Below are 25,879 nucleotides of genomic sequence, written 5' to 3'. Positions count from 1 at the left end.
AATTCATTTGATTTATATTTAAATGAGGATCACAATATAATTATAAGAAATAGCAATGGACTACACTGTAATTTTGATATATAGAATAAAAAATAAATTGAAAAATAAAAGAATAAAAAAATGACTTCAATTAGAATTGAACCTATAACGTAAACCCCAATAAACAATGACTCTAACCGATGAACTACATATAACATGTATTAAAATTTTAACATTTTATTAATATATATAATTATTAAAACAGACCATGACATCAAAATTAGTTACTCTAAATGTCTCAAACTAAATAAAATAGTATAGAATAGTGTGTGTGTGTGTTTATATATATATATATATATATATATATATATATATGTATGTATGTATGTATGTATGTATTTTAATTTAATTATATTCTTAATTATTACTAGTGCACTGACGCACGCGTTGCTTGTATAATATTTTTAATAATTCATTTGATTTATATTTAAATGAGGATCACAATATAATTATAAGAAATAGCAATGGACTACACTGTAATTTTGATATATAGAATAAAAAATAAATTGAAAAATAAAAGAATAAAAAAATGAGGATCAAAATATAATTATAAGGAATAGCGAGGGACTACACTGTAATTTTTATATATAAATTAAAAAATAAAAAAATAAAAAAATGACCTCAGCGAGAATTGAACCTATGACTTAAACCCCAAAAAACAATGATTCTATCCACTGAACTATATATAACTTACATTAAAATTTTAACATTTTATTAATATAAATAATTACTAAAACAGACCATGACACCAAAGTTAGTTAATTTAAGAATCTCAAACTTAATAAGGAAATATAGATTATATTTTGATCTTTATTTAAATATAAATAAAATAAATTATAAAAAATATTATAGAAGCTTATGGCAAAGTGAGATAGTACACTAGTATCAATTAAGTGTCAGCAAAGAAAGCTATGGATTTGAAATCCCATGCCAGTTAGTATATAAAGCTGAGTCTCACTTTGCCAGATGTTTCTTTTCCCTTGCCAGTTCTCACACACTCTTCTGGACAATCAACACAGAGAGGCTACGGCTACGGCTACTCACTCAATTCAGTATCAATTTTGGTCGCTCCTGATCTCCGAGTTCGTTCCACCCCTCGGATCCAGATTCTTCGTCCCTTTCTCGGTACTACAGTCCTTCATTTCCTGCATGCAATCATCAATTTTATTTTATTTTATTTTTGTATCTCTCTTTAATTTCACCATATCTTTTCCGTTTCCGCGGATTTCAATTTTAATTTGACAAGTTTGCATGTTCATATATATGTTTACATGATGATTTTTTTATATATATGTACGTGAACGAGTTTCTTTTTTTACATAGATAATTTTGATGTGTCATTGGGTAGTTCGGGATGGCGGCTGAAACTGGGTTTTGTAAGGTGGCGCCCGAGGTGGCTGGAAATGCGGGGATATCCGGGTTAGATACATGCTCTACCCATGATTTCCCCAAGCCTAATCGCAATGGGATGGACAACGAAGATCTAGAAAGTGATCCCGACAGTTCCTATGTTTTTGTCACCGAGGCTGATGCTGATTCCTTCGAAATTAAGGTTGTAGCTGCGGTAGATGTGAGTAGCGTGCTCGAAGCAAAGTCCTTTGTCGAGCATTTTGAGTTAAAAACTGATGTTGATGAGTCTTTGATGGGTGGGAAGAATGGTATGGCAGAGGCAATCCATGGGTATCCTTCTGTCATAAATGGCATTTCAGCAGAGAACGAGACCTCTCCTGTGGATGGAGTTGCGTTCCTAGATACTATCGAAGAGAATACTCTGAAAACTAAATGCCGGCCGGAGTTGGATGCTCAAAATGGGACTTTGGATTTCGATAATGGTGAAGTTTGCAAGCCTTTAAAGGAGGGGGAAAACGGGAATGTGGAAAGAACCTATGTGAAGCCTTTGTTGGTAAATGACAATACCTCAAACCAAGAGAGTTCTGTTAGGTGAGTTTTTAATGAGGTGGGGACCCACGCGGAATTAAAAAAATCAGAAAATGAAATCCCACATCGGGAGATTTTCAATTTTGGCTTAAGAATTCTGTTATAAATTGAGTCTTCCTTATTTGCTTTCAGTATCCCAAAATCAAAAGCTTTTCAGCTTTGATAAAAAGAGAGTGCATAGAAAAAAAGAGTGTATTTTTTTCTTGAGTGCGGGAATTCTCTTGTGTGAGTTAGAGAAATTATTTTCTCGGTATACTCGGGTTTGAGAGTGTGAGAAATATTGAGTGTATTGGATGTATACTTTTGTTGTAATATTTCTTTCGGTTATAAAAGTTGCAAGTGCTCCGTGGACGTAGCATATTTTGGGTGAACCACGTAAATCTTTGTGTTCTTGTTGGTTATTTTATTCCGCAAGTTTGGGTACTATTATCATCGTGGTCGGCATCGCTTCGGGGTAATTTCCCAACAACTGGTATCAGAGCCTTGTTGTGAAAATTCTTAAGAATTCTGAGTATGCTCTGTGGTTGCAGCTTTGTCTGATCTTCCACATCAGAAAAGATTTTTTAGATTTTTTTTGCTAAGGCTGGAGAAGTGATGGCCGGAGATGATGGATCAATACCGGGAATCAACAAGTTCGACGGAATAGATTTTTCGTTCTGGCGGTTACAGATTAAAGATTATTTGTATAGCAAGAAGTTGCATCAACCTCTATCAGGAAAGAAGCCGGAAAAGATGGAGGATGATGACTGAAAGCTTCTTGACCGACAAGTGTTAGGTGTAATACGATTGACCCTAACGAAGAACGTAGCACATAACGTGTCGGAGGCAATAACAACGGAGGAAATGATGTCCATTTTGTCGGACATGTACGAAAAGCCATCGGCAAATAATAAAGTACATCTCATGAAGAAGTTATTTAACTTGAAGATGAGAGAAGATGCATCGGTGGCTAAACACATCAATGAATTCAACACCATTGTCTCACAGCTAACATCGGTTGAAATTAAATTTGATGATGAAATTCGGGCACTTATTCTTTTGGCGTCTTTACCAGACAATTGGGAACCAATGCGGGCAGCGGTTAGCAACTCTGTTGGAAAAAGAAAGCTACAATTCAATGATGTTAGAGATCAAATTCTTGCTGAAAAAGTTCGCAGGATGGATTCGGGTGAAGGAACATCATCGAGATCTGCTCTAAATCTCGAGAATAGAGGAAGGGGCAGGAGTGGCGAAAAGAGTTTTAACCAATGGCATGGTAGATCCAAGTCAAGAAATGGAAAAGACAATAACACATTTGAAAAGAATATGAAGTGCTGGAGCTGTGGTGAGACTGGTCACTTGAAAAAGAATTGCAAATCAACAAAGAACGACGCTAATGTTGTTACTGAGGAGGTACATGATGCTCTATTACTATCCATGGAAAGCCCGGTTGATTCTTGGGTTATGGACTCGGGAGCTTCGTTTCATACCACTGGTAATCGTGATGTATTCGATAATTATATTGCTGGAGATTACGGAAAAGTTTTCATGGCTGATGGAAAACCTTTGGAAATAATTGGTATGGGTGATATCCGGATGAAGATGACAAATGGATCTGTCTGAAAAATCAACAAAGTAAAGCATGTACCAAAGTTGACACACAATCTGATTTCAGTGGGACAGCTTGACGACGAAGGTCATAAGGTGACCTTTGGTGATGGTTCTTGGAAAGTGAAAAAGGGAGCCATGATTGTTGCTCGGGGAAAGAAATCTGGAACACTTTATATGACTTCCAGTTTGAGAAATAAATTAGCGGCTGTGGATGCTGGAGCTAATTCAAGTCTATGGCATAGTAGGCTTGGGGATACGAGTGAGAAGGAAATGAAAATGCTTGTTTCAAATGGAAAGCTACCGGAATTAAAGATCGTTGAACACAAGCTGTGTGAAGCTGTATTTTTTGGAAAGCAGAAAAAGGTGAGCTTTTCAAAAGAGGTTAGAGAACCGAAATCGGCGGATTTGGAGCTGGTACTGATGTATGTGGACCATCTCCTGTGACATCCCTTGGAGATCACTCAAGATATTATGGCACTACTGTTGACGATTCGAGCAGGAAATTTTGGGTTTATTTTGTGAAATATAAATCGGATGTTTATGAGACCTTTAAACAGTGGGAGTTAGCCATGGAAGATGTGATGGATTCACTGTCATCCAATCACATGTGGGAGTTGTCAGAACTTCCTGAAGGTAAAAAGGTTTTACATAGCAAGTGGGAGTACCGGTTAGAATATGACGGTAGCAAGCGGTACAAAGAAATTCTTGTTGTAAAAGGTGAAAAGAAAGTCATTGGTTACACTGATATTTTCTCTTTGGTGGTAAAGTTAACTACTATCAGGACTGTACTTGAATTGATGGTAAAAGAAGATTTACATCTGGAACAGTTAGATGTAAAGACGATGTTTCTTCATGGTGAGCTAGATGAAGAAATGAATCAATCACAGGGATTTGAAGTACGAGTGAAAGAGAAAATGGTGTGCAAACTTCAGAAGAGCTTGTATGGTCTCAAACAAGCTCCAAGACAGTGGTACAAGAAGTTTGATGGTGTAATGAATAATGATGTTTTTCTGAGGCATCAGGCTGATCACTGCTGTTATGTGAAGCTTGATGGTTATTATATCATACTACTGATATATGTAGATGATATGTTGGTAGCAGGAGCTTGTCTGGAGGAGATTGATAAACTCGGGAAAGAGTTATCAAAGGAATTTGCTTTGAAGGATTTGGGGTGCTGCAAAACAAATCTTTGGAATGAGGATCCTTAGAGATCGGGTGAATGGAGTCTTGAAGCTTGAGAAGATTCCTGGAAGCAAGAATCCAGCTGATATGCTCACGAAGGCTGTTATCATTGAAAAACTGAAGTTGTGTTTGACTTCAGTTGGTCTCCTGCACTAACAAAGGAGGTATGAGCTACTGTACTGATGGTATGAAGACATGATTGAAATCAAGTCTTCAAGTGGGATAATTGTTAGGTGAGTTTTTAATGAGGTGGGGCCCACTTGGAATTAAAAAAAATCAAAAAATGAAATCCCACATCGGGAGATTTTCAATTTTGGCTTAAGAATTCTGTTATAAATTGATTCTTCCTTATTTGCTTTCAGTATCCCAAAATCAAAAGCTTTTCAGCTTTGATAAAAAGAGAGTGTATAGAAAAAAAGAGTGTATTTTTTTTCTTGAGTGCGGGAATTCTCTTGTGTGAGTTAGAGAAATTATTTTCTCGGTATACTCGGGTTTGGGAGTGTGAGAAATATTGAGTGTATTGGTGTATACACTTGTTGTAATATTTCTTTCGGTTATAAAAGTTGCAGTGCTCCGTGGACGTAGCCTATTTTGGGTGAACCACGTAAATCTTTGTGTTCTTGTTGATTATTTTATTCCGCAAGTTTGGATACTATTATCATCGTGGTCGGCATCGCTTCGGGGTAATTTCCCAACAAGTTCCTTGGGGGATGGAGATTGGGATGGAGATTGTATCCAAGATCAAATAGAGTATCGCTTTATGAAAACTGAATGTGGGGCAAAAGCTGAAATTAAACAGGATGGTGATCCAAAGAGAAAAATTGAAATCTCGGAGTTAATTGTAGCAGAGAAGCCCAATGACCGAAATGAGAAAACTGAAAGTGTGGCAAATACTGAAAGGAAAAAGGCAGAGGAGCAGATCATATCAAAATCCTCTTCTGGTCTGGAAAAGAATCAGGAATCTGAAGCTCCGAACTTGGGGTTGGTCGCAAAATCAGGAGAGGAAGGGAATATAAATATGTTGTCACCCGTGAATATCTCTGTTCAAACCAAAGATGTATGTGAGCGTGAAATTATATTGGGATCAACTGAGACATCTCAACTTTCGTTTGAAGATGTGGCTGATTGTCATTTGGAAGAAAATAAGATAAATTTTACAAGGTTGGTTATGGAAAGAGTGGAAGATGAAGTTGCCCAAGCACCTTTCTTAAATCCGGGTTTGGAATGTTATCCAATTGGTAACAAAATGGAGACAATTGAAGTGGAGGCACAGTCAGCTTTGGGTGTGGCAGGGGATGACGTGAAGTGGAGTATAGTCCCTGGAAACAGAGTACAGTGCAGCTTAGCTGAAGAAAAAGGAGAGGCAATTAATATGGATTGTCATCTCGGAACTTTTTGCCACCAGGTCTCAAAGGGGAAAATTAAAGAATTTTCTGTATTTCATGTTGAAAACAATATTCAATATCCTAAAGACCCCGGCGAGCTTTCTTATTTGAACAAAATGTCCCATGTAAGTATGATCTCTGACAATGAGACCGAGGGTCCTGTGCTGTCTCAGAGCTTTTCCGCTTTAAGTGGTGGGGTTCATGAGTCTCTGACTGAATATACAGATTATGATGTTGAAATGTTAGTGATTGCATCTTCTTCATCTATTAATGGTGCAAAATCACATGCTGTTGAGAATGGACCTTTTGTTTTTAACGGCCAGGATGCATATGGTGTAAACAGCATAAGCTCAGGCTGTGATCCAACTCTTGAAACGGTTGTTCACATTGAAAAGGAACAAACTTATGAAGGTCATAATGCCCATGCTGGAGCTGAAGTTTCAAGTTGGAAATCTGAAGATGGAACCGACTCTCATACTTGTACAGATCAGGAAATGGAACATGATTGTCATGATTTTTCTGCTTTGGACAATGTAGAGTCTACAAGTCATGTCACGGTCACAAGGGGGGTAGTGATTTTAGATAACTTTGTTGTTGACGAAGAAGTTTATGCCAACATTATTGTGGAATCTGCTGAAGTTAAAAATGTGGGAGAACAATTATGTGGTGTTGTGGGAAGTAAGGCTGAGACCTTGTTATTTCAAGCAAATGAGGACACAGGAATTCGGATTGAAAACATATCAAAAGTTTCATCAAAGGGTTCCAGTACTGATGTTATCACTGGTGAGGATGTGAGTGTTGATGTTGTGCCAAAGCCGTTCAACTTTTTTATTAGGATTCCAAGGTTTAATGATGAAAAACATAAAGAACAGCTCAAGGCTGCAAAACTAGAAATCAATGAGAAGACAAAACTTAGGGATGCTATTCAAGCTGAAATCCAGGAGAAAAGAGTAAGAGCTCCATCCATCAAATTAATGTTTTCTACGTGATGTTTAAGGACACATTGGTTACAAAATAATTCTTCTTGTATTAGGCCAACAATCAGATTCATTGTGTTGATTATGAACATGCCAAGGGTGAAACCAGAAGCTTACGGAACTTGCTGGCATTGAAGCGCATGGAAATAAGTTCTCTTCGGTCTTTAATTAACAAAGCTAAGAATGCAATATCTATTGAGGATATAGATAGCCGGGTAAGCATTTTCTCACCCACTTTTATGTATAAACACTTGCACTTTACTTGTTTGAATGCATTTGGCTTGTCAGAGTCAGAAATCATCCTTTCATAATTTTTTGCATGATTCAATTGTGCCTCTTGGCAGATAACCAATATAGAACATATGATACAACATGAATCACTGCCATTGCGGGAAGAAAAGGAGCTAATCCGTGAGATCAAGCAACTGAAGCAGCTCCGTGAACAATTGTCTTGTAACATGGGTAGCCAAAGCGAAATCCAGCAGGCTCTTGAACAAAGAGAGGATGCTGAAGAACGTTTAAAGGTATGCATACCTTATTCTTTTTATCTAATGTTGGTATGGTGTTTAATAGTAGGAGCAATATTCTACATTTTCCAGATTTCTGGTAAAGTAACCTGATCCAATTTATTGTTTTAGGAATCATTATATTACTTTTATTAATATCAGTTATAAAGAGTGTAGTTTCACATCTTTTAGAACTAATTTAATTAGTATTAATTCTAAAATTAGAAATAGTTGAATTCATAACTTTATAACATATTCTATATAATAGAACAACATTTTCTGTTCCATCTATCATATCGAAGCCTTCAGTCTTTATATTTAATGTGAGGGCTTTCATTATATTTGGATCAGAAAGAGAGATAGGAAAATTAGGAAAACATAGTTCAATATGTAGATGGTGATGTTGAAATAAAATTCTCATCCCAAAGACATCTAAGAATTAAACTCCCAGAAGAAAGTAGAAATTCTACTTCTTCTTCCACATCTGATTTTGAAAAAATTAGTATATCTGGTCTTCAAAAGATTAATGATAATATATGTCAACCAGAATATAAGGTTGATCTTCCTGAATCTAGTACTTCTAGATTTCAGAGAAGTTATTCTGTTAATAATAGAAAATCTAATTCTCCTACTTTTTCTTATATGGGTTATAATGTTATGGTTATTAATAATAACAATTCTATTCAAAAAAGTTTAGAAAAGATTAAAAATCTAAATAAGAAAAAATGGTTTTTAAGTTGTTTAAACTCAAAACAACAAAATCTATATTCTTCAAGATATACCGCATGGGTTGAAGAAACTAAATTAAATTTGGATTTCTTCAAATGAATGGAAAAATTATATTTTCCAACAAGAAATAAAATATTTCCAAATTTTAAAGATGAGTCTTTTATAAATACTCTTGAATCAACATATAAATTATATGTTCATGAAACAGGAGAAGAATCTTTTGAGATTCATCCTCCATTTACTACTCTACAAATTAAAAAGGGCAACAAAGAAATATATGATGCTCCTATAAAATCTGAATTAGGAAATGGTAATTTTGACCATATAATTCAGCAAAATAATTTTACCAATCTAACTTTACATTCTTTAAGAAATCAAACTACAAGAATAGAAGAGATTTTATCTAAATCCAAACAAGAAATTTCTTGTGGAGAAAGTTCAAAAACTTTGATGATAAAGCCTCCTCCTAATCTTAAACAAGAAAATTTTCTTTTAAGTTCTAAAAAAGATGAAAATTTTATGGAAGGTCTAATAGACATATTACAAAAAATTAATGTAAAAGAAAAAGGATCTATTTCAATAATTACCAAAGATGAACAACTTGAAAATTTTTCAAGTTCGTCTGAAGATGAAATACAGATTAATAAAATGCATAAAGTTTCAATTGTAAAACATTTTTATAAAAAGACAACACCTATTGATATTCAAATTGAAGAAAAGAAAGATTATGTTTAGTTTAATGGTGAAGCCATTACTGAATGGAACATAGACGGTAAATCTGAATATCAGATTAAAACTATTATTAAACAAATGTTAATATACTCTTCTGCCGCAAAAATAAAAGGTAATAATGATAGGCAAATTGCTCAAGCCATTATTACTGGTTTTACTGGCCAACTTCAAGGTTGGTGGGATTTTTACCTCTCAAAAGATGCAAAAAATAAAATTATTAATTCTTCTATAATTGATCTTAATGGAAGAGAAGAGTCAGATGCAGTTAATACACTAATTTATACCATTCTATCTAATTTTATTGGAGCTAATGAACTTCAATTAGATAGATCTCAAGAACAATTAATGAATTTGAGATGTCCAACACTATCTGAATTTAGATGGTATAAAGATGTGTTTATGACAAAAGTCTTAACTAGAAATGATTGCAATGCAAATTTCTGGAAAGAAAAATTTATCTCGGACCAGCCAGGGAGACAATGAAAAATTTGAATCAAGATATCCCAAATCAGACCACATTACTCAAAGAGCTTTTCCAACATTTGGATAAAAATACCATTACTTCTATATTTTCTGAAGTCTTTGGTGAAAAATCAAATTTATCTACACAAGCATCAACTTCTACCTCCTCCAAAGGAAAAGAAAAGACTGAGGATGATACTCCAATGACAGAACAAGACAATCCAGAGCAACAACCAACAACAATCAAACCTTAATAAAGGTAGAAAATTAAAATTATTCTTCAAATCTTCAACTTTAAGCAGCAAGCTGTGAGCTCTGCTTCTCGAATGCCTTTAAGGTAATTTTGGATCTTTCCAAACTAGGATACGTGAACCACTGTTTATAAACAGGATTGACTTCTGGATCTTTTAATTGATTTTCAAGAATCTCAATTTGAGATTTTATTAATTTGATCTTCTTTTTTAGTTTCAACAAATAATTTGCAGATGACATGATATAATCGAAAGGTGGATCATAAATATAATCATAGGACATATACTTACATTATTTTGTTGAAGCTGGAAAGATGAAGAGAAAACTTCGAAACTTTTATTGCTAGAAAGATGTAGTAGAGTGTTTTCAGTGTGTGGATCACAAAGGGAATCCACTCCTTAAATAAACAAAACTTAAAACAATACATCCTATAAAACTATGACACGTATTACTTAGAAGATAAGCATACAAGCACAATAATTCATATCAATAATACAAACTTTTTATAATAGACTTTTAGTCATGCCATCCAGCTCATCATCTCATTATGCATTCAATAATGCAAAAATGTCATCATCTCCTTCATACGGATCTTGAGCATCTTGCTCTGGATTGTCTTGTTCTGTCATTGGAGTATCATCCTCAGTCTTTTCTTTTCCTTTGGAGGAGGTAGAAGTTGATGCTTGTGTAGATAAATTTGATTTTTCACCAAAGACTTCAGAAAACATAGAAGTAATGGTATTTTTATCCAAATGTTGGAAAAGCTCTTTGAGTAATGTGGTTTGATTTGGGATATCATGATTCAAATTTTTCATTGTCTCCCTGGCTGGTCCGAGAGCAATTATCCCATGTCGATCATAGATTTTTCCTTTTGCAAAGAAGTCTTCTTTGCCCCACCATTTTATTAAAATTTTTCGGATTAAAATAGTAGGGGAGAATTTGATTTCAAACTTTTCTTTAGCCATCTCTTGTAGTCCATACTCCCATCGTATAATCCATGGAACATTGTAATTTATGGCAAATTGGATTATGGCAGTTAATCCATCAAATTGAGTATTTGCTTGTTGGAATTTAATCCATATATTTTTAACATTTCTTGTACAAGTTTAGTAGGCTTATGATTTGCCATATTTAAATAATGTTCTATAGCTTTTTTTTTTCTATAGGATCTTTTATTCGATCTATGAGATCTAAAATGAAATTTTCTTCATTTGATATAACATTTATTTCTAAGCCCATAAAATTTATAAGACAAGTATCACAATCACAATCTGGTTCACAGATTTTATGTTCTGATATTTCAGAATCATTATCTGAATTACTATTAGAATATTCAGAAAATTCATTATCAATAATATTGATATAAAAATCTTTTTGTTTTAAATTTTCTTCTTTATTAAGAAGAATATTTACCAATGATTCTTTTAAATCGTTGTTTATACTAAGATTGTTAATCTTTTCCTTGACATAACACTTATTAGCCTTATGCCCAATTTTTTCATATTTCCAGCATACTGGAACTTTATTAGAATTATTTTTTATGGGTTTTTAAAATTTTCTCTTAGAATATTTTTTAGATTTTTCTTTATCTTTTAGCTAATGTTTCTTCCTTTTAAAAGGAAATCTTTTTCTTTTCTTATCCCTTTTAGGATATTGTATTGGTTGAAAGCCTATTTGCTCACAAAAGTCACCAATAATATTTCGATTTTCTTCTTTTTGCATATCAAGCTGCCTTTTTAACTTGATATCATTACAAAGAGTTATATCTTCTGCAGTTATTTCTGCAGATAAATCTCCATAAGTAAGAATACTCCAATCTGTAGAGTTTGTTGGAGATTTAGATTTTATTATATTTTTAACTCTTTCACAAAAAAGAACTGGAAATCCAGAAATAAATTTTTCTTTCCACAAATTTGCATTGCAATCATTTCTAGTTAAGACTTTTGTCATAAACACATCTTTATACCATCTAAATTCAGATAGTGTTGGACATCTCAAATTCATTAATTGTTCTTGAGATCTATCTAATTGAAGTTCATTAGCTCCAATAAAATTAGATAGAATGGTATAAATTAGTGTATTAACTGCATCTGACTCTTCTCTTCCATTAAGATCAATTATAGAAGAATTAATAATTTTATTTTTTGCATCTTTTGAGAGGTAAAAATCCCACCAACCTTGAAGTTGGCCAGTAAAATCAGTAATAATGGCTTGAGCAATTTGCCTATCATTATTACCTTTTATTTTTGCGGCAGAAGAGTATATTAACATTTGTTTAATAATAGTTTTAATCTGATATTCAGATTTACCGTCTATGTTCCATTCAGTAATGGTTTCACCATTAAACTGAACATAATCTTTCTTTTCTTCAATTTGAAGATCAATAGGTGTTGCCTTTTTATAAAAAGATTTTACAATTGAAACTTTATGCATTTTATTAATCTGTATTTCATCTTCAGACGAACTTGAAAAATTTTCAAGTTGTTCATCTTTGGTAATTAGTGAAATAGATCCTTTTTCTTTTACATTAATTTTTTGTAATCTGTCTATTAGACCTTCCATAAAATTTTCATCTTTTTTAGAACTTAAAAGAAATTTTTCTTGTTTAAGATTAGGAGGAGGCTTTATCATCAAAGTTTTTGAACTTTCTCCACAAGAAATTTCTTGTTTGGATTTAGATAAAATCTCTTCTATTCTTGTAGTTTGATTTCTTAAAGAATGTAAAGTTAGATTGGTAAAATTATTTTGCTGAATTATATGGTCAAAATTACCATTTCCTAATTCAGATTTTATAGGAGCATCATATATCTCTTTGTTGCCCTTTTTAATTTGTAGAGTAGTAAATGGAGGATGAATCTCAAAAGATTCTTCTCCTGTTTCATGAACATATAATTTATATGTTGATTCAAGAGTATTTATAAAAGACTCATCTTTAAAATTTGGAAATATTTTATTTCTTGTTGGAAAATATAATTTTTCCATCCATTTGAAGAAATCCAAATTTAATTTAGTTTCTTCAACCCATTCGGTATATCTTGAAGAATATAGATTTTTTTGTTTTGAGTTTAAACAATTTAAAAACCATTTTTTCTTATTTAGATTTTTAATCTTTTCTAAACTTTTTTGAATAGAATTGTTATTATTAATAACCATAACATTATAACACATATAGGAGAATTAGATTTTCTATTTCCTATCTCTCTTTCTGATCCAAATATAATGAAAGCCCTCACATTAAATATAAAGACTTAAGGCTTCGATATGATAGATGGAACAGAAAATGTTGTTCTATTATATAGAATATGTTATAAAGTTATGAATTCAACTATTTCTAATTTTAGAATTAATACTAATCAAATTAGTTCTAAAAGAGGTGAAACTACACTCTTTATAACTGATATTAATAAAAGTAATATATTGATTCCTAAAACAATAAATTAAAATCAGGTTACTTTACCAGAAATCTGGAAAATGGAGAATATTGCTCCTACTATTAAAGAAGAATCTAGAAAATTAGAAAGTATAGAAAAATATATGGATTAAATTCCAACAAGCAAATACTCAATTTGATGGATTAACTGCCATAATCCAATTTGTCATAAATTACAATGTTCCATGGATTATACGATGGGAGTATGGACTACAAGAGATGGCTAAAGAAAAGTTTGAAATCAAATTCTCCCCTACTATTTTAATCCGAAAAATTTTAATAAAATGGTGGGGCAAAGAAGACTTCTTTGCAGAAGGAAAAATCTATGATCGACATGGGATAATTGCTCTCGGACCAGCCAGGGAGACAATGAAAAATTTGAATCATGATATCCCAAATCAGACCACATTACTCAAAGAGCTTTTCCAACATTTGGATAAAAATAACATTACTTCTATGTTTTCTGAAGTCTTTGGTGAAAAATCAAATTTATCTACACAAGCATCAACTTCTACCTCCTCCAAAGGAAAAGAAAAGACTGAGGATGATACTCCAATGACAGAACAAGACAATCCAGAGCAAGATGCTCAAGATCCGTATGAAGGAGATGATGACATTTTTGCATTATTGAATGCATAATGAGATGATGAGCTGGATGGCATGACTAAAAGTCTATTATAAAAAGTTTGTATTATTGATATGAATTGTTGTGCTTGTATGCTTATCTTCTAAGTAATACGTGTCATAGTTTTATAGGATGTACTGTTTTAAGTTTCGTTTATTTAAGGAGTGGATTTCCTTTGTGATCCACACACTGAAAACACTCTACTACATCTTTCTAGCAATAAAAGTTTCGAAGTTTTCTCTTCATCTTTCCAGCTTCAACAAAATAATGTAAGTATATGTCTTATGATTATATTTATGATCCACCTTTCGATTATATCATGTCATCTGCAAATTATTTGTTGAAACTAAAAAAGAAGATCAAATTAATAAAATCTCAAATTGAGATTCTTGAAAATCAATTAAAAGATCCAGAAGTCAATCCTGTTTATAAACAGTGGTTCACGTATCCTAGTTTGGAAAGATCCAATTACCTTAAAGGCATTCGAGAAGCAGAGCTCACAGCTTGAAGAATAATTTTAATTTTCTACCTTTATTAAGGTTTGATTGTTGTTGGTTGTTGTAATAGTGGTATCAGAGCCATTATTATGAAGAAATTTTTCAATAAAGTTTTATTTTTGTAATATATCCTATTCTTTTATCTCATAAAGAAGGTAGCTCTACCCAGGAGAAATCTTTAAGTCAGGTTCCGTAAAGCCTGTAAAGCCAAAGGGTAAGGTTGGTATAAATCCTTGACAGTATCTACTTAATTCTTAATGGATAAAATAATAAGATCTTTTACAAAAAATAAATCTCCAAATAGTAATACTAAAAATAAAAAATTAATTATTAATTTTAGAACTAATACTAATCAAATTAGTTCTAAAAGAGGTGAAACTACACTCTTTATAACTGATGTTAATAAAAGTAATATAATGATTCCTAAAACAATAAATTGGAATCAGGTTACTTTACTAGAAATCTGGAAAATGGAGAATATTGCTCCTACTATTAAAGAAGAATCGAGAAAATTAGAAAGTATAGAAAAATATGTAGATGGTGATGTTGAAATAAAATTCTCATCCCAAAGACATCTAAGAATTAAACTCCCAGAAGAAAGTAGAAATTCTACTTCTTCTTCCACATCTGATTTTGAAAAAATTAGTATATCTGGTCTTCAAAAGACTAATGATAATATATGTCAACCAGAATATAAGGTTGATCTTCCTGAATCTAGTACTTCTAGATTTCAGAGAAGTTATTCTGTTAATAATAGAAAATCTAATTCTCCTGCTTTTTCTTATATGGGTTATAATGTTATGGTTATTAATAATAACAATTCTATTCAAAAAAGTTTAGAAAAGATTAAAAATCTAAATAAGAAAAAATGGTTTTTAAGTTGTTTAAACTCAAAACAACAAAATCTATATTCTTCAAGATATACCGCATGGGTTGAAGAAACTAAATTAAATTTGGATTTCTTCAAATGAATGGAAAAATTATATTTTCCAACAAGAAATAAAATATTTCCAAATTTTAAAGATGAGTCTTTTATAAATACTCTTGAATCAACATATAAATTATATGTTCATGAAACAGGAGAAGAATCTTTTGAGATTCATCCTCCATTTACTACTCTACAAATTAAAAAGGGCAACAAAGAGATATATGATGCTCCTATAAAATCTGAATTAGGAAATGGTAATTTTGACCATATAATTCAGCAAAATAATTTTACCAATCTAACTTTACATTCTTTAAGAAATCAAACTACAAGAATAGAAGAGATTTTATCTAAATCCAAACAAGAAATTTCTTGTGGAGAAAGTTCAAAAACTTTGATGATAAAGCCTCCTCCTAATCTTAAACAAGAAAATTTTCTTTTAAGTTCTAAAAAAGATGAAAATTTTATGGAAGGTCTAATAGACATATTACAAAAAATTAATGTAAAAGAAAAAGGATCTATTTCACTAATTACCAAAGATGAACAACTTGAAAATTTTTCAAGTTCGTCTGAAGATGAAATACAGATTAATAAAATGCATAAAGTTTCAATTGTAAAATCTTTTTATAAAAAGGCAACACCTATTGATCTTCAAATTGAAGAAAAGAAAGATTATGTTCAGTTTAATGGTGAAGCCATTACTGAATGGAACATAGACGGTAAATCTGAATATCAGATTAAAACTATTATTAAACAAATGTTAATATACTCTTCTGCCGCAAAAATAAAAGGTAATAATGATAGGCAAATTGCTCAAGCCATTATTACTGGTTTTACTGGCCAACTTCAAGGTTGGTGGGATTTTTACCTCTCAAAAGATGCAAAAAATAAAATTATTAATTCTTCTATAATTGATCTTAATGGAAGAGAAGAGTCAGATGCAGTTAATACACTAATTTATACCATTCTATCTAATTTTATTGGAGCTAATGAACTTCAATTAGATAGATCTCAAGAACAATTAATGAATTTGAGATGTCCAACACTATCTGAATTTAGATGGTATAAAGATGTGTTTATGACAAAAGTCTTAACTAGAAATGATTGCAATGCAAATTTCTGGAAAGAAAAATTTATTTCTGGATTTCCAGTTCTTTTTGCTGAAAGAGTTAAAAATAGATTAAAATCTAAATCTCCAACAAACTCTACAGATTGGAGTATTCTTACTTATGGAGATTTATCTGCATAAATAACTGCAGAAGATATAACTCTTTGTAATGATATCAAGTTAAAAAGGCAGTTTGATATGCAAAAAGAAGAAAATCGAAATATTATTGGTGACTTTTGTGAGCAAATAGGCTTTCAACCAATACAATATCCTAAAAGGGATAAGGAAAGAAAAAGATTTCCTTTTAAAAGGAAGAAACATTAGCTAAAAGATAAAGAAAAATCTAAAAAATATTCTAAGAGAAAATTTTAAAAACCCATAAAAAATAATTCTAATAAAGTTCCAGTATGCTGGAAATGTGAAAAAATTGGGCATAAGGCTAATAAGTGTTATGTCAAGAAAAAGACTAATAATCTTAGTATAAACAACGATTTAAAAGCATCATTGATAAATATTCTTCTTAATAAAGAAGAAAATTTAAAACAAAAAGATTTTTATATCAATATTATTGATAATGAATTTTCTGAATATTCTAATAGTAATTCAGATAATGATTCTGAAATATCAGAACATAAAATCTGTGAACCAGATTGTGATTGTGATACTTGTCTTATAAATTTTATGGGCTTAGAAATAAATGTTATATCAAATGAAGAAAATTTCATTTTAGATCTCATAGATCAAATAAAAGATCCTATAGAAAAAAGAAAAGCTATAGAACATTATTTAAATATGGCAAATCATAAGCCTACTAAACTTGTACAAAATACGGTACAAGAACATTAATTATATTCTTATAATAAAATATTAGAAAAAGCTAAACAAAAAGAGAGAGAACCTACAATATCCGAATTAAAAGGAGAAATAGATCAGATAAAATCTGAGATCAAATATTTAAAAGAAAGAGTAAATACTCTTAGTATTAATAATAATTATATTTGGGAAAAAGATTTCACTTCTGATGAAGAAGAAGAAGAAGAAATTTTACCCAAAGATGATAATGATAATGAAATAAATCAAATGATTTGGATCAATAAAATTGATCAAATTATTTCTCAAAAATGGTACTCAAAAGTAACATTAATTATTAATAAAAAATTTAAAATTACAATTGAAGCATTATTAGATACAGGAGCTGATGTAAATTGCATCAGTGAAGGAATTGTTCCTTATAAATATTATAAAAAGACCACTCAGTTTATAACAGCTGCTAATAAGCAACCTCTTATAGTTAATTACAAATTGTCCGATGTAGCAATATGTAATTCTGGAGTTTGTTTAAATACTACTTTCATTCTTATTAAAAATATTTCTACTCCCGTTATTTTAGGAACTCCATTTTTCCAAATGTTGTTTCCCATTAATAAAATTAGTGAAAAGGGGTTATATACCAACATCAAAGGAAATGATTTATTCTTTCCATTTACAACAATACCAATTTCAAAATCTATCAATATTTTGAAAAAAATAGTAGCTAATAAAGAAAATTTTGTTACTTCATTAAAAGATGAAGTTCTTTTTAAAAATATTAAAGAAAAAATAAATTCTGATAAAATTCAAGAAAAAATAAAAATTATTTCAGAAACCATATCTAAAGAGATATGTGCAGATGTTCCTAATGCCTTTTGGAATAGGAAAAAACATCAAGCTAGTCTTCCCTATACATATGGTTTTAATGAGGATAAAATTCCTACAAAAGCAAGGCCTATTGCTATGGGACCTAGACTTTTAAACTATTGCAAAGAAGAAATAGATAATCTTCTTAAAAAGGATTTAATTAGACCAAGTAATAGTCCTTGGAGTTGTCCAGCTTTCTATGTAGAAAATGCAGCTGAAATAGAAAGAGGAGCTCCTAGACTTGTTATTAATTATAAACCGCATTATAAACCGCTTAATAAAGCATTAAAATGGATAAAGCATCCATTACCAAATAAAAGAGATCTATTAAATAGATTATTTAAAGGAAAAATATTCTCTTCATTTGATTTAAAATCAGGATTTTATCAAATTCTTCTAAAAGAAGAAGATAAATATAAAACAGCTTTTATTGTACCATTTGGACATTATGAATGGAATGTAATGTCATTTGGATTAAAAAATGCTCCAATGGAATTTCAAAACATAATGAATGAGATTTATAATTCATATATAGATTATATCATCGTTTATATAGATGATGTTCTTATATATTCTGATAATATTGATCAACATTTTAAACATTTGAATATATTTGTTCAAGCTACTAAAAAGCTGGCTTAGCTGTAAATCAGAAAAAAGTAAAACTCTTTCAAGCTAAGATAAAATTTTTAGGACATTATATTGAAAATGGAATAATGATTCCTATTGAAAGAGCAATTGTTTTTGCTGATAAATTTCCTGATAAAATCACTGATGTAAATCAATTACAGAGATTTCTTGGAAGCCTTAATTATATAGGAGATTTTTATAAAGATCTTGCACAAGATTGTAAATTATTATTTCAAAGATTGAAGAAAAATCCTCAACCATGGACTAATAATCATACTTTGGCAATACAAAAAATAAAAGAAAGAGTTAAAGAACTCCCTTGTTTATCTATTGCTAATCCTGAAGCATTTAAAATAGTTGAAACAGACGCCTCTGATATTGGATATGGAGGAATACTTGAACAAAAAATAGATAATACATCTAAAGAAATTCTTGTCAGATATACTTCTGGAACTTGGAATAATACTCAAAAGAATTACTCTACGATAAAGAAAGAAATTCTTTCAATTGTTAAATGTATTACAAAATTTGAAAGTGATCTTTTAAATAAGAAGTTTTTATTAAGAGTCGATTGCAAATCTGCCAAAGATATTCTTTTAAAAGATGTTAAAGTAATAGCATCAAAACAAATATTTGCTAGATGGCAAGCTATATTAGTATGTTTTGATTTTGATATTGAACATATCTCTGGAAAATCTAATTCTTTACCAGATTTTCTAACCAGAGAATTTTTGCAGGGATCCAACTTGGAAGACAGTTCTCAAACGACCAGCAACGGGAAAAAAGCCCATGAATAAACCACCTTTTAAAAAAGGTGCAACAGTTTCTCAGCCTAATATGGCTACTACAGAAGAAGAGAAATTTGACCCAATAAAAGAATTTGCAAATGATGATACTGCCTATGAAATTCACTACTATCATAATGCAATATTTGCATTAAAAGGATCGAAAGAGGAATTAAAATATCCTTATTTAATTTCAGGATGTCTTAATTGTTGTCCTGTTGATAAAGACTTAAAAGGTTTATCACCAATCCATATAGCTCAAAGCTATTTAATTAAAGATTCACAACCCATATTGGGAAGAAAAACGAGGGATTATTTTGAAACAATCCTGGTAGAAACCGGTTCGGTTGAAATACAACATATGGATCGCAATCGCGATTTTGCATTTTCTAAAATGATTATAAATAAAATTTTCCCAGCTAATAATTGGGGTTCACCTCTTGGTCAAGCCAGGCAATTAAACACTTTTCAGGCAATGCCAAATATGTTTAATTATCATGATTATATCATGGCGTAGGATACAACTTTGATATATGAAAATTCTCAACGAAAACATTCTTGGTGGAATAAGCCGGAGGAGAATTCATGTAGCCAACCCCACTTGGTGGGACAAAGGCTTGCATGTCGTCGTAGTAATTGTTCTATAATCTCTTAAATAACTGTTGTTTTTTTATCTCATTCGATGTGCTGGTTTCTTTCTCAGGTTGCATCTTTGAACTTCTAAGATGTATTTTTATGTTTTCAACTTTTAAACTTTCATTCTCTTTGAGATTTGCATTCCGGAAATTTTTCCAAGAGTGCTTTAGGATTTTTTACCTGGAATATCATTCTTGAAATTTTTCCAAGAGTGCTTTAGGATTGTTTACCTGAATATATTCCAGTGATGGAATATTTTTGTTCTATTAAACTGTAGGGTTTCTTATCAGATCCTGAATAGATATGCCTACCCACCAGCATAATGTTTATTTTGGTGGGTATCCAATAATCAACCCATATCCAGTTCCAACTTAATGTGTGTGAACCTTATATGATCGGATAAAACCCCGAAAACATTTATGTTCGCACTTATTTCAAAGCATCGGTTACTCATGGTACCATTTTTTTTTTGCATTATCCTCTACCATTATTCAGATGACTGCCTTATAGTTGTCAAGGTTAATTTCGAATTGTGGTGTGAAAAGTTGCACACAGTGAAAACCTTAACTCATCTGGCTATTTATCATTATTATTATGTATTGTCATGTGCAGATTTTAAGGAAAGAGCTTGCTACCCTTAAAGACAGAATGTCAATCGCCCAGACAGCGATCGTGGAAGCTGAGAATAAATATGATATTGAAAACAAGAAGATTAAGGAACTGCAAGCTCAATTCAGAGCCGCTGATGATATTCGCCGAGCAGCATATGCTAGATGGCTGACTTTGAGAGAACAACTCTCACAGAAGGTAAGACCTCGTTTCAACATGCATGTATTCACTTTTTATTGCTACTAGAAAGGCACATGTGCACTTAACAAGTACAATGATGAGTTTAAGTCTAAAACTAGAAATTCTTTGTGAAGTACTGAAGTATATACTATTTTGGAACTGTGAAAAGAGGATATTACAAGGAAAGATATAGGCCTTGTTTGGTTGGGGTTTGGACATTGTTATTAAAACATACAATTTCCCTGTCTTTAGGTTCAAGCCAAGGCATAGCCATTTGTTAAGATGTGCACCTTTGTGCCCCTTTAAAGGCTACAGGTGTGCCTTAAATGCAGATGTTTCAAATTTTAGGTGAAATAACTATGATGATCATACATGCTTGTCTGTACGATAAGTATTTGTTCTTTTGTTGTCAGTTATAAAGTACATGTTTGATGTTATGTGAAATATATATTACTTTTGCTATCTAGAATTTTATGCATTATAAATGCTTCAACAACGCACACCACTCTCCTTTACCTAAGCTCGGGGCATCCATTTCCTTTGTCTCTTGAATCCTTATTAACTATGCTTTGGAGTGGAGAATTCTCCACTGAAAGCTTAACACGTGTTTTTTTAAAAAAAATCAATTAATATCTTTGGTGACATTTGGTGGAGCTTTTAATAACTTCAAACTCAGATATGCTGAAAGCAGTCTTTGAAATTTTTATATTTTTTAAAAAGTATAGTTAAAATTTGTTTGAAGTTGAAGTCATATTTTGTTGTTTGAAAGTATGTTTGGTTTTAGTTATCCGAATGTGAGTGAAAACATTTTAAAATTAGAATATTTGGGTGGTGTATATATATGATGGAAATAATAATGAATTTTGTATGGTTGGCGAGGAACTCAATAGTGGATCTTTTCTCTACTCTAACTATTAGACACAAAACAGTTTTTCTTGTTCCAAAACTTTTAACCATTACATACATGACCACACATTTCAGAAAATTATCAGAGACAGTAGTTTACCTTCTTCTACCAATCATTACATATTTTTACCTTTTTTCTCATATAATCTGCATCCATCTTTGCTTATATTCCATTGACTTTCAAATTCATTTACAAACACTATGTCAAAAGTTTCCTCAGGATCACTATGAAATCTAATTCCAAATTTTCGAACTAATAAAGAGTTTATGCCAGACCAAGTGGCACCATATTTTCTTACATTTAACTAATTAAAAAATAAGTTACATAGACGCCGAAAAACAAAATAGAGAATATGAAAATATAAAAGGAAAGATAGGAAAAGGAAAATATTGATTTGGATTTCCATCCTTAAAATATCCGGAGTTAATTGACCAAAGTAAAGATATGATTCATCATTCAAGTTTTTAACACTTTCGGTTAAGTTTAAGTATACATTGTCTACTTGGTGCTTCGAGCTCAGACAAATACTTCCAAAAAAAACTCGTATGACCTGACCAATTACTCGGGCTAATAAGTACATCTGTCGAGTTTCTCTCGAGCACCAATATGATAAACTGAAAAGTCTTCTGCGTTTTCAATGTTTTGACCATACTGACCCAAATCAATAGAGAACTCTCAAATTACATGGCAGCTTAGGGTTCAAAAAATTGGTTCTGGTTTCCTGAAAATGGAAATAGCGTGTGACTGATGGAAATGAACTCCATCAATATAGTTATTAACGGCACACAACACACTAAGGAGCATTTATGACCTGATCAATCTAGGCTCCTGGCGCAAGGTGTGCACCTTATTGAGCTAAAATCTGCCAAGTAATAATATTTATATTTTATACAATTTAAAAGTATGAAGAAATTATGTCAAGTAGCATGTTATATGCAATTTTCAAACATTCGAGTATTATCCGAGGGTGAGAAAATATGAATGACAAACTCATGGATTTAACTTAAAATTACACAATTATTTGATTTAAGGCATGCATAAAACATGCATTGGGCTCTAAGCATACCAATGCATGTGTTTTATGATTAATGGTGCACGCCTCATTGAGTGATTGAGCCTTGGCATATTTCTAGGCACAAAGGCTGAGTCTTGCCTTGCCTTAATCCTAGGCACATGAGTTGCAAACTTTTATTGACTATGCTGCAGAACATGCAATATTTGAGAAACATAAAACTGGAGGATCTTAAAAGTCTCGTCAATTTAAATGACGAGAAAAATATAGAAGGACAAACTAGCCATTAGGTAACCAGCCAATTGGAAAAAAGAATGAAGTTTTCCTTAATGCTGGATGTAGTGTCTGTTTGTCGTTTAAATCACTGATTATTATTTAACATTGACTGATTGTTATCGTCCAATCACATTTCTACCCTAAAGTAAAGTATTAAACAGAGGAATGAAATGCATGTTTTAATTCTTTGTGGAGATCAATACAGTGGATTAGGTATTTTGTCACCCACGATGTCCTATTTTTCTATCATGGCGCTTCTTTTGCAGTTACATCACAATCAACAATTTCTCAAATATGTCTCGATATTTGCTCCTTAAAAAAACTTCTTGTTACGTGTTACCTCGGTTAAACTGGTAATGGTCATGGAATGTATTATGCATAGATGTCAAGGGCCCAAAGCGGCCAAAGCACACAAGTGCCATGGAGCCTCAGGCGCGTGCCTTAACGAAGCAAGACACAAGTTTTAAATTTTTTTAAAAAAAATATTTATGTTAGAATAAATATATTAAAATATGAAATAATTAAGTTACAATCCCTATCAAAACAAAAAATAATCAATAAGTTCATAGTAATTAGTAACATGATTAAAATTATTCAATTATCCAGATCAAGTTCATCTTTTTCCATCGAATCATCAGAGTTCTCAGAACTTTCTGTATTCTTCTTGGTCTTCGTAATTTTCTTGATCAACATCAATTTCTTCTTTCTCTTCATCCCAAAAGAAGTTAAATCGGTCTTTTTTTGTTATTTTAGATGCAGATGATCTCACCTCCTTCTTTTATTTATAGGTCTCTTCTTCTTATTCCAGTGTTTGAGCGTTGGGTTGCAAGGGTTTGGGTTTGGGCTTTTTGTTTTAAACAAGTAATTAAAAAAAATTTACTAAAGCGTGTCTGAGTGAACTTCCAAAGCTAGACTAGCGAGCGCTTAAGCTTGCCTTAGTGAATCGTTGCGCCTGTGATGACCCAGACGTAGCCAGGTTTTATGAAACTCTGGAACGGGAATGGGGAATTTCGAAATGAGTATGCCAGGTTCAATGCAAGGAGTACTCTGAGGAGATTGGGCACTTTGGATGGTCGTTCACTCGGCCCTGATGAGAAGCCTCCTAACCTACTCATTTGTGATAATAAAGAAAGAAATGATAAGATGGTCTCGATACCTGCCAATGTTGATTCCATATCATGTCAATCTGTGGAGCTGAAGCAACAAATGTCTTTAGAAAATGTGGCCACAGATGTCCAATCAATGAAGACAGTGAGAGAATCCAAGGATCAGTTAGGCAATTCCTCGACTGATGTTTCTGGTAGAGAAATCACTGATGAGATGCAGGAAGAGGATTCTGTGAAAATGAGGAGGAACAAGGAAGAACAAATTAGAAGGGATGAGGCTGAAACTAAGAAGAAAGAGGAACTTCGTTTGGAGCAGCTAGCGAAGGCTAAGGAGGTACGTGAGAATAAAAAACGGCATGATGAGAAGGTGCAAATGAGAGAAGAACTGAGAGCGGAACTCAAAGAAAAGGTGAATCTTTATGGATCTTGTTCTGTTTCTATTTGTTATCTGTTTTCCTGTCACGCATGACGACATGAAACTTGTTAGAATGTATTATTATTATCATTTTGTTCTTTTTGTTTTTACCCTAGATATATAGACACGTAATCTTTGTATTCTTGATTCAATTCTACAACTACTACCACTTATCTTTTCGCTCACTCTCTGTTTCTTCAATACTAAGTATCTATTCAAGCGTGTAGGAGAAGGAGAAGAAATTGAGAAAGAAAGAGAGAAAGAAAGCTGCTTCCGCGTCGACAGATGTGTATGATAACAGTGAAACTAGTGAAGCTGTGGATATCGTCAAGGAAGAAATACAAGTGAGTGACAATTCCTCTTGCACACCAACTAAAAAGCCTAAAAAAACTCCAATTGCGAGCAAGCAAAACAATACCAAATCCCTCCCCCCACCTTTTCGCAATCGAAACGGGAAAAAATGGCAGCAGTGGATGTGGGTAAGTCTTACAAGCGTTGTTGTTATACTTGTATTCTGGCTGGGAAATATGGGTTTGTTCGCCAACGTAAATCTCAAGCGCCATAGCCCTGGTTATTAGCTGGCCATGAATGATAATATATACTCCTCCGTATAGGCTCTCTGAGGTTTTTTTTCCCCTTTGTTTGGATTGGTAGAGTATGACAATCAGACGGTTTTATGGGAAATTATACTTGGACAGGTGGTGGTTATTGTTATAGTGGACCTGACCGTCGGAATATGGCATTTCTGGGCTTGAATGGTCTCATCATCCCAAATTTAGCTGTCTATATTTCTTCGAATCCCTCTTATCTTCTTCGTCTTGATGTAAATCTTAATCTATGCACCAAATTCAAAATATATTTTTTAATCTAGTCGGGGTTTCGAATTTCTTGAACACAATCCCATACAATTTTAAAAATTCGTCCAGTACAATTGTTGATAATTATACATCACCAATTTGATAATTGTGAAAATACAACATTCGTAATTAACTGGTTTTATATAAGGAGAACGTGACAATTTCAAGTATCAACGTCGAACGATATCATGTTTACTGATGAGGATCTATTTGCTACACTTGATACCCAAGAGAGTGTGCAAACACCAAAGGCTCGATCTACTCATCCACTTAAATTTTCATTTTTTGCTAAGAATTTCCAAAAGGTGATACTTGCATCCAGAGAAATCTGTTCACAATGCGAATATCGCACTATATCGTATAAATTTCAAAGCGGTGGTGGTTATGGGCCGTTGAAGGCCCTCTTGGTGCA

At 32.1% G+C, this 25,879-nt stretch overlaps 1 protein-coding gene across 1 annotated transcript; it reads left to right on the top strand.

The window, feature by feature from the left end:
* The first annotated feature begins 992 nt into the window (after positions 1-992).
* LOC142532523 (uncharacterized) lies at positions 993-25,324 on the top strand. The gene is made up of 15 exons (XM_075638799.1): positions 993-1,164; positions 1,388-1,975; positions 2,905-3,535; positions 3,632-3,981; positions 4,125-4,484; positions 4,590-4,738; positions 4,889-4,913; positions 5,267-7,084; positions 7,168-7,326; positions 7,456-7,635; positions 20,718-20,952; positions 23,696-23,762; positions 23,878-23,950; positions 24,062-24,604; positions 24,838-25,324. The coding sequence occupies exons 1-15, from the start codon at positions 1,006-1,008 to the stop codon at positions 25,186-25,188; spliced, it is 5,688 nt and encodes a 1,895-aa protein (XP_075494914.1). The 5' UTR covers positions 993-1,005; the 3' UTR covers positions 25,189-25,324.
* The last annotated feature ends 555 nt before the right edge of the window (positions 25,325-25,879 follow it).

The sequence above is a fragment of the Primulina tabacum genome, chromosome 18, assembly GCF_025594145.1.
Source record: "Primulina tabacum isolate GXHZ01 chromosome 18, ASM2559414v2, whole genome shotgun sequence".
In the NCBI taxonomy this organism is placed as follows: Eukaryota; Viridiplantae; Streptophyta; class Magnoliopsida; order Lamiales; family Gesneriaceae; genus Primulina; species Primulina tabacum.
This window is presented reverse-complemented; position numbering and strand designations above follow the sequence as displayed.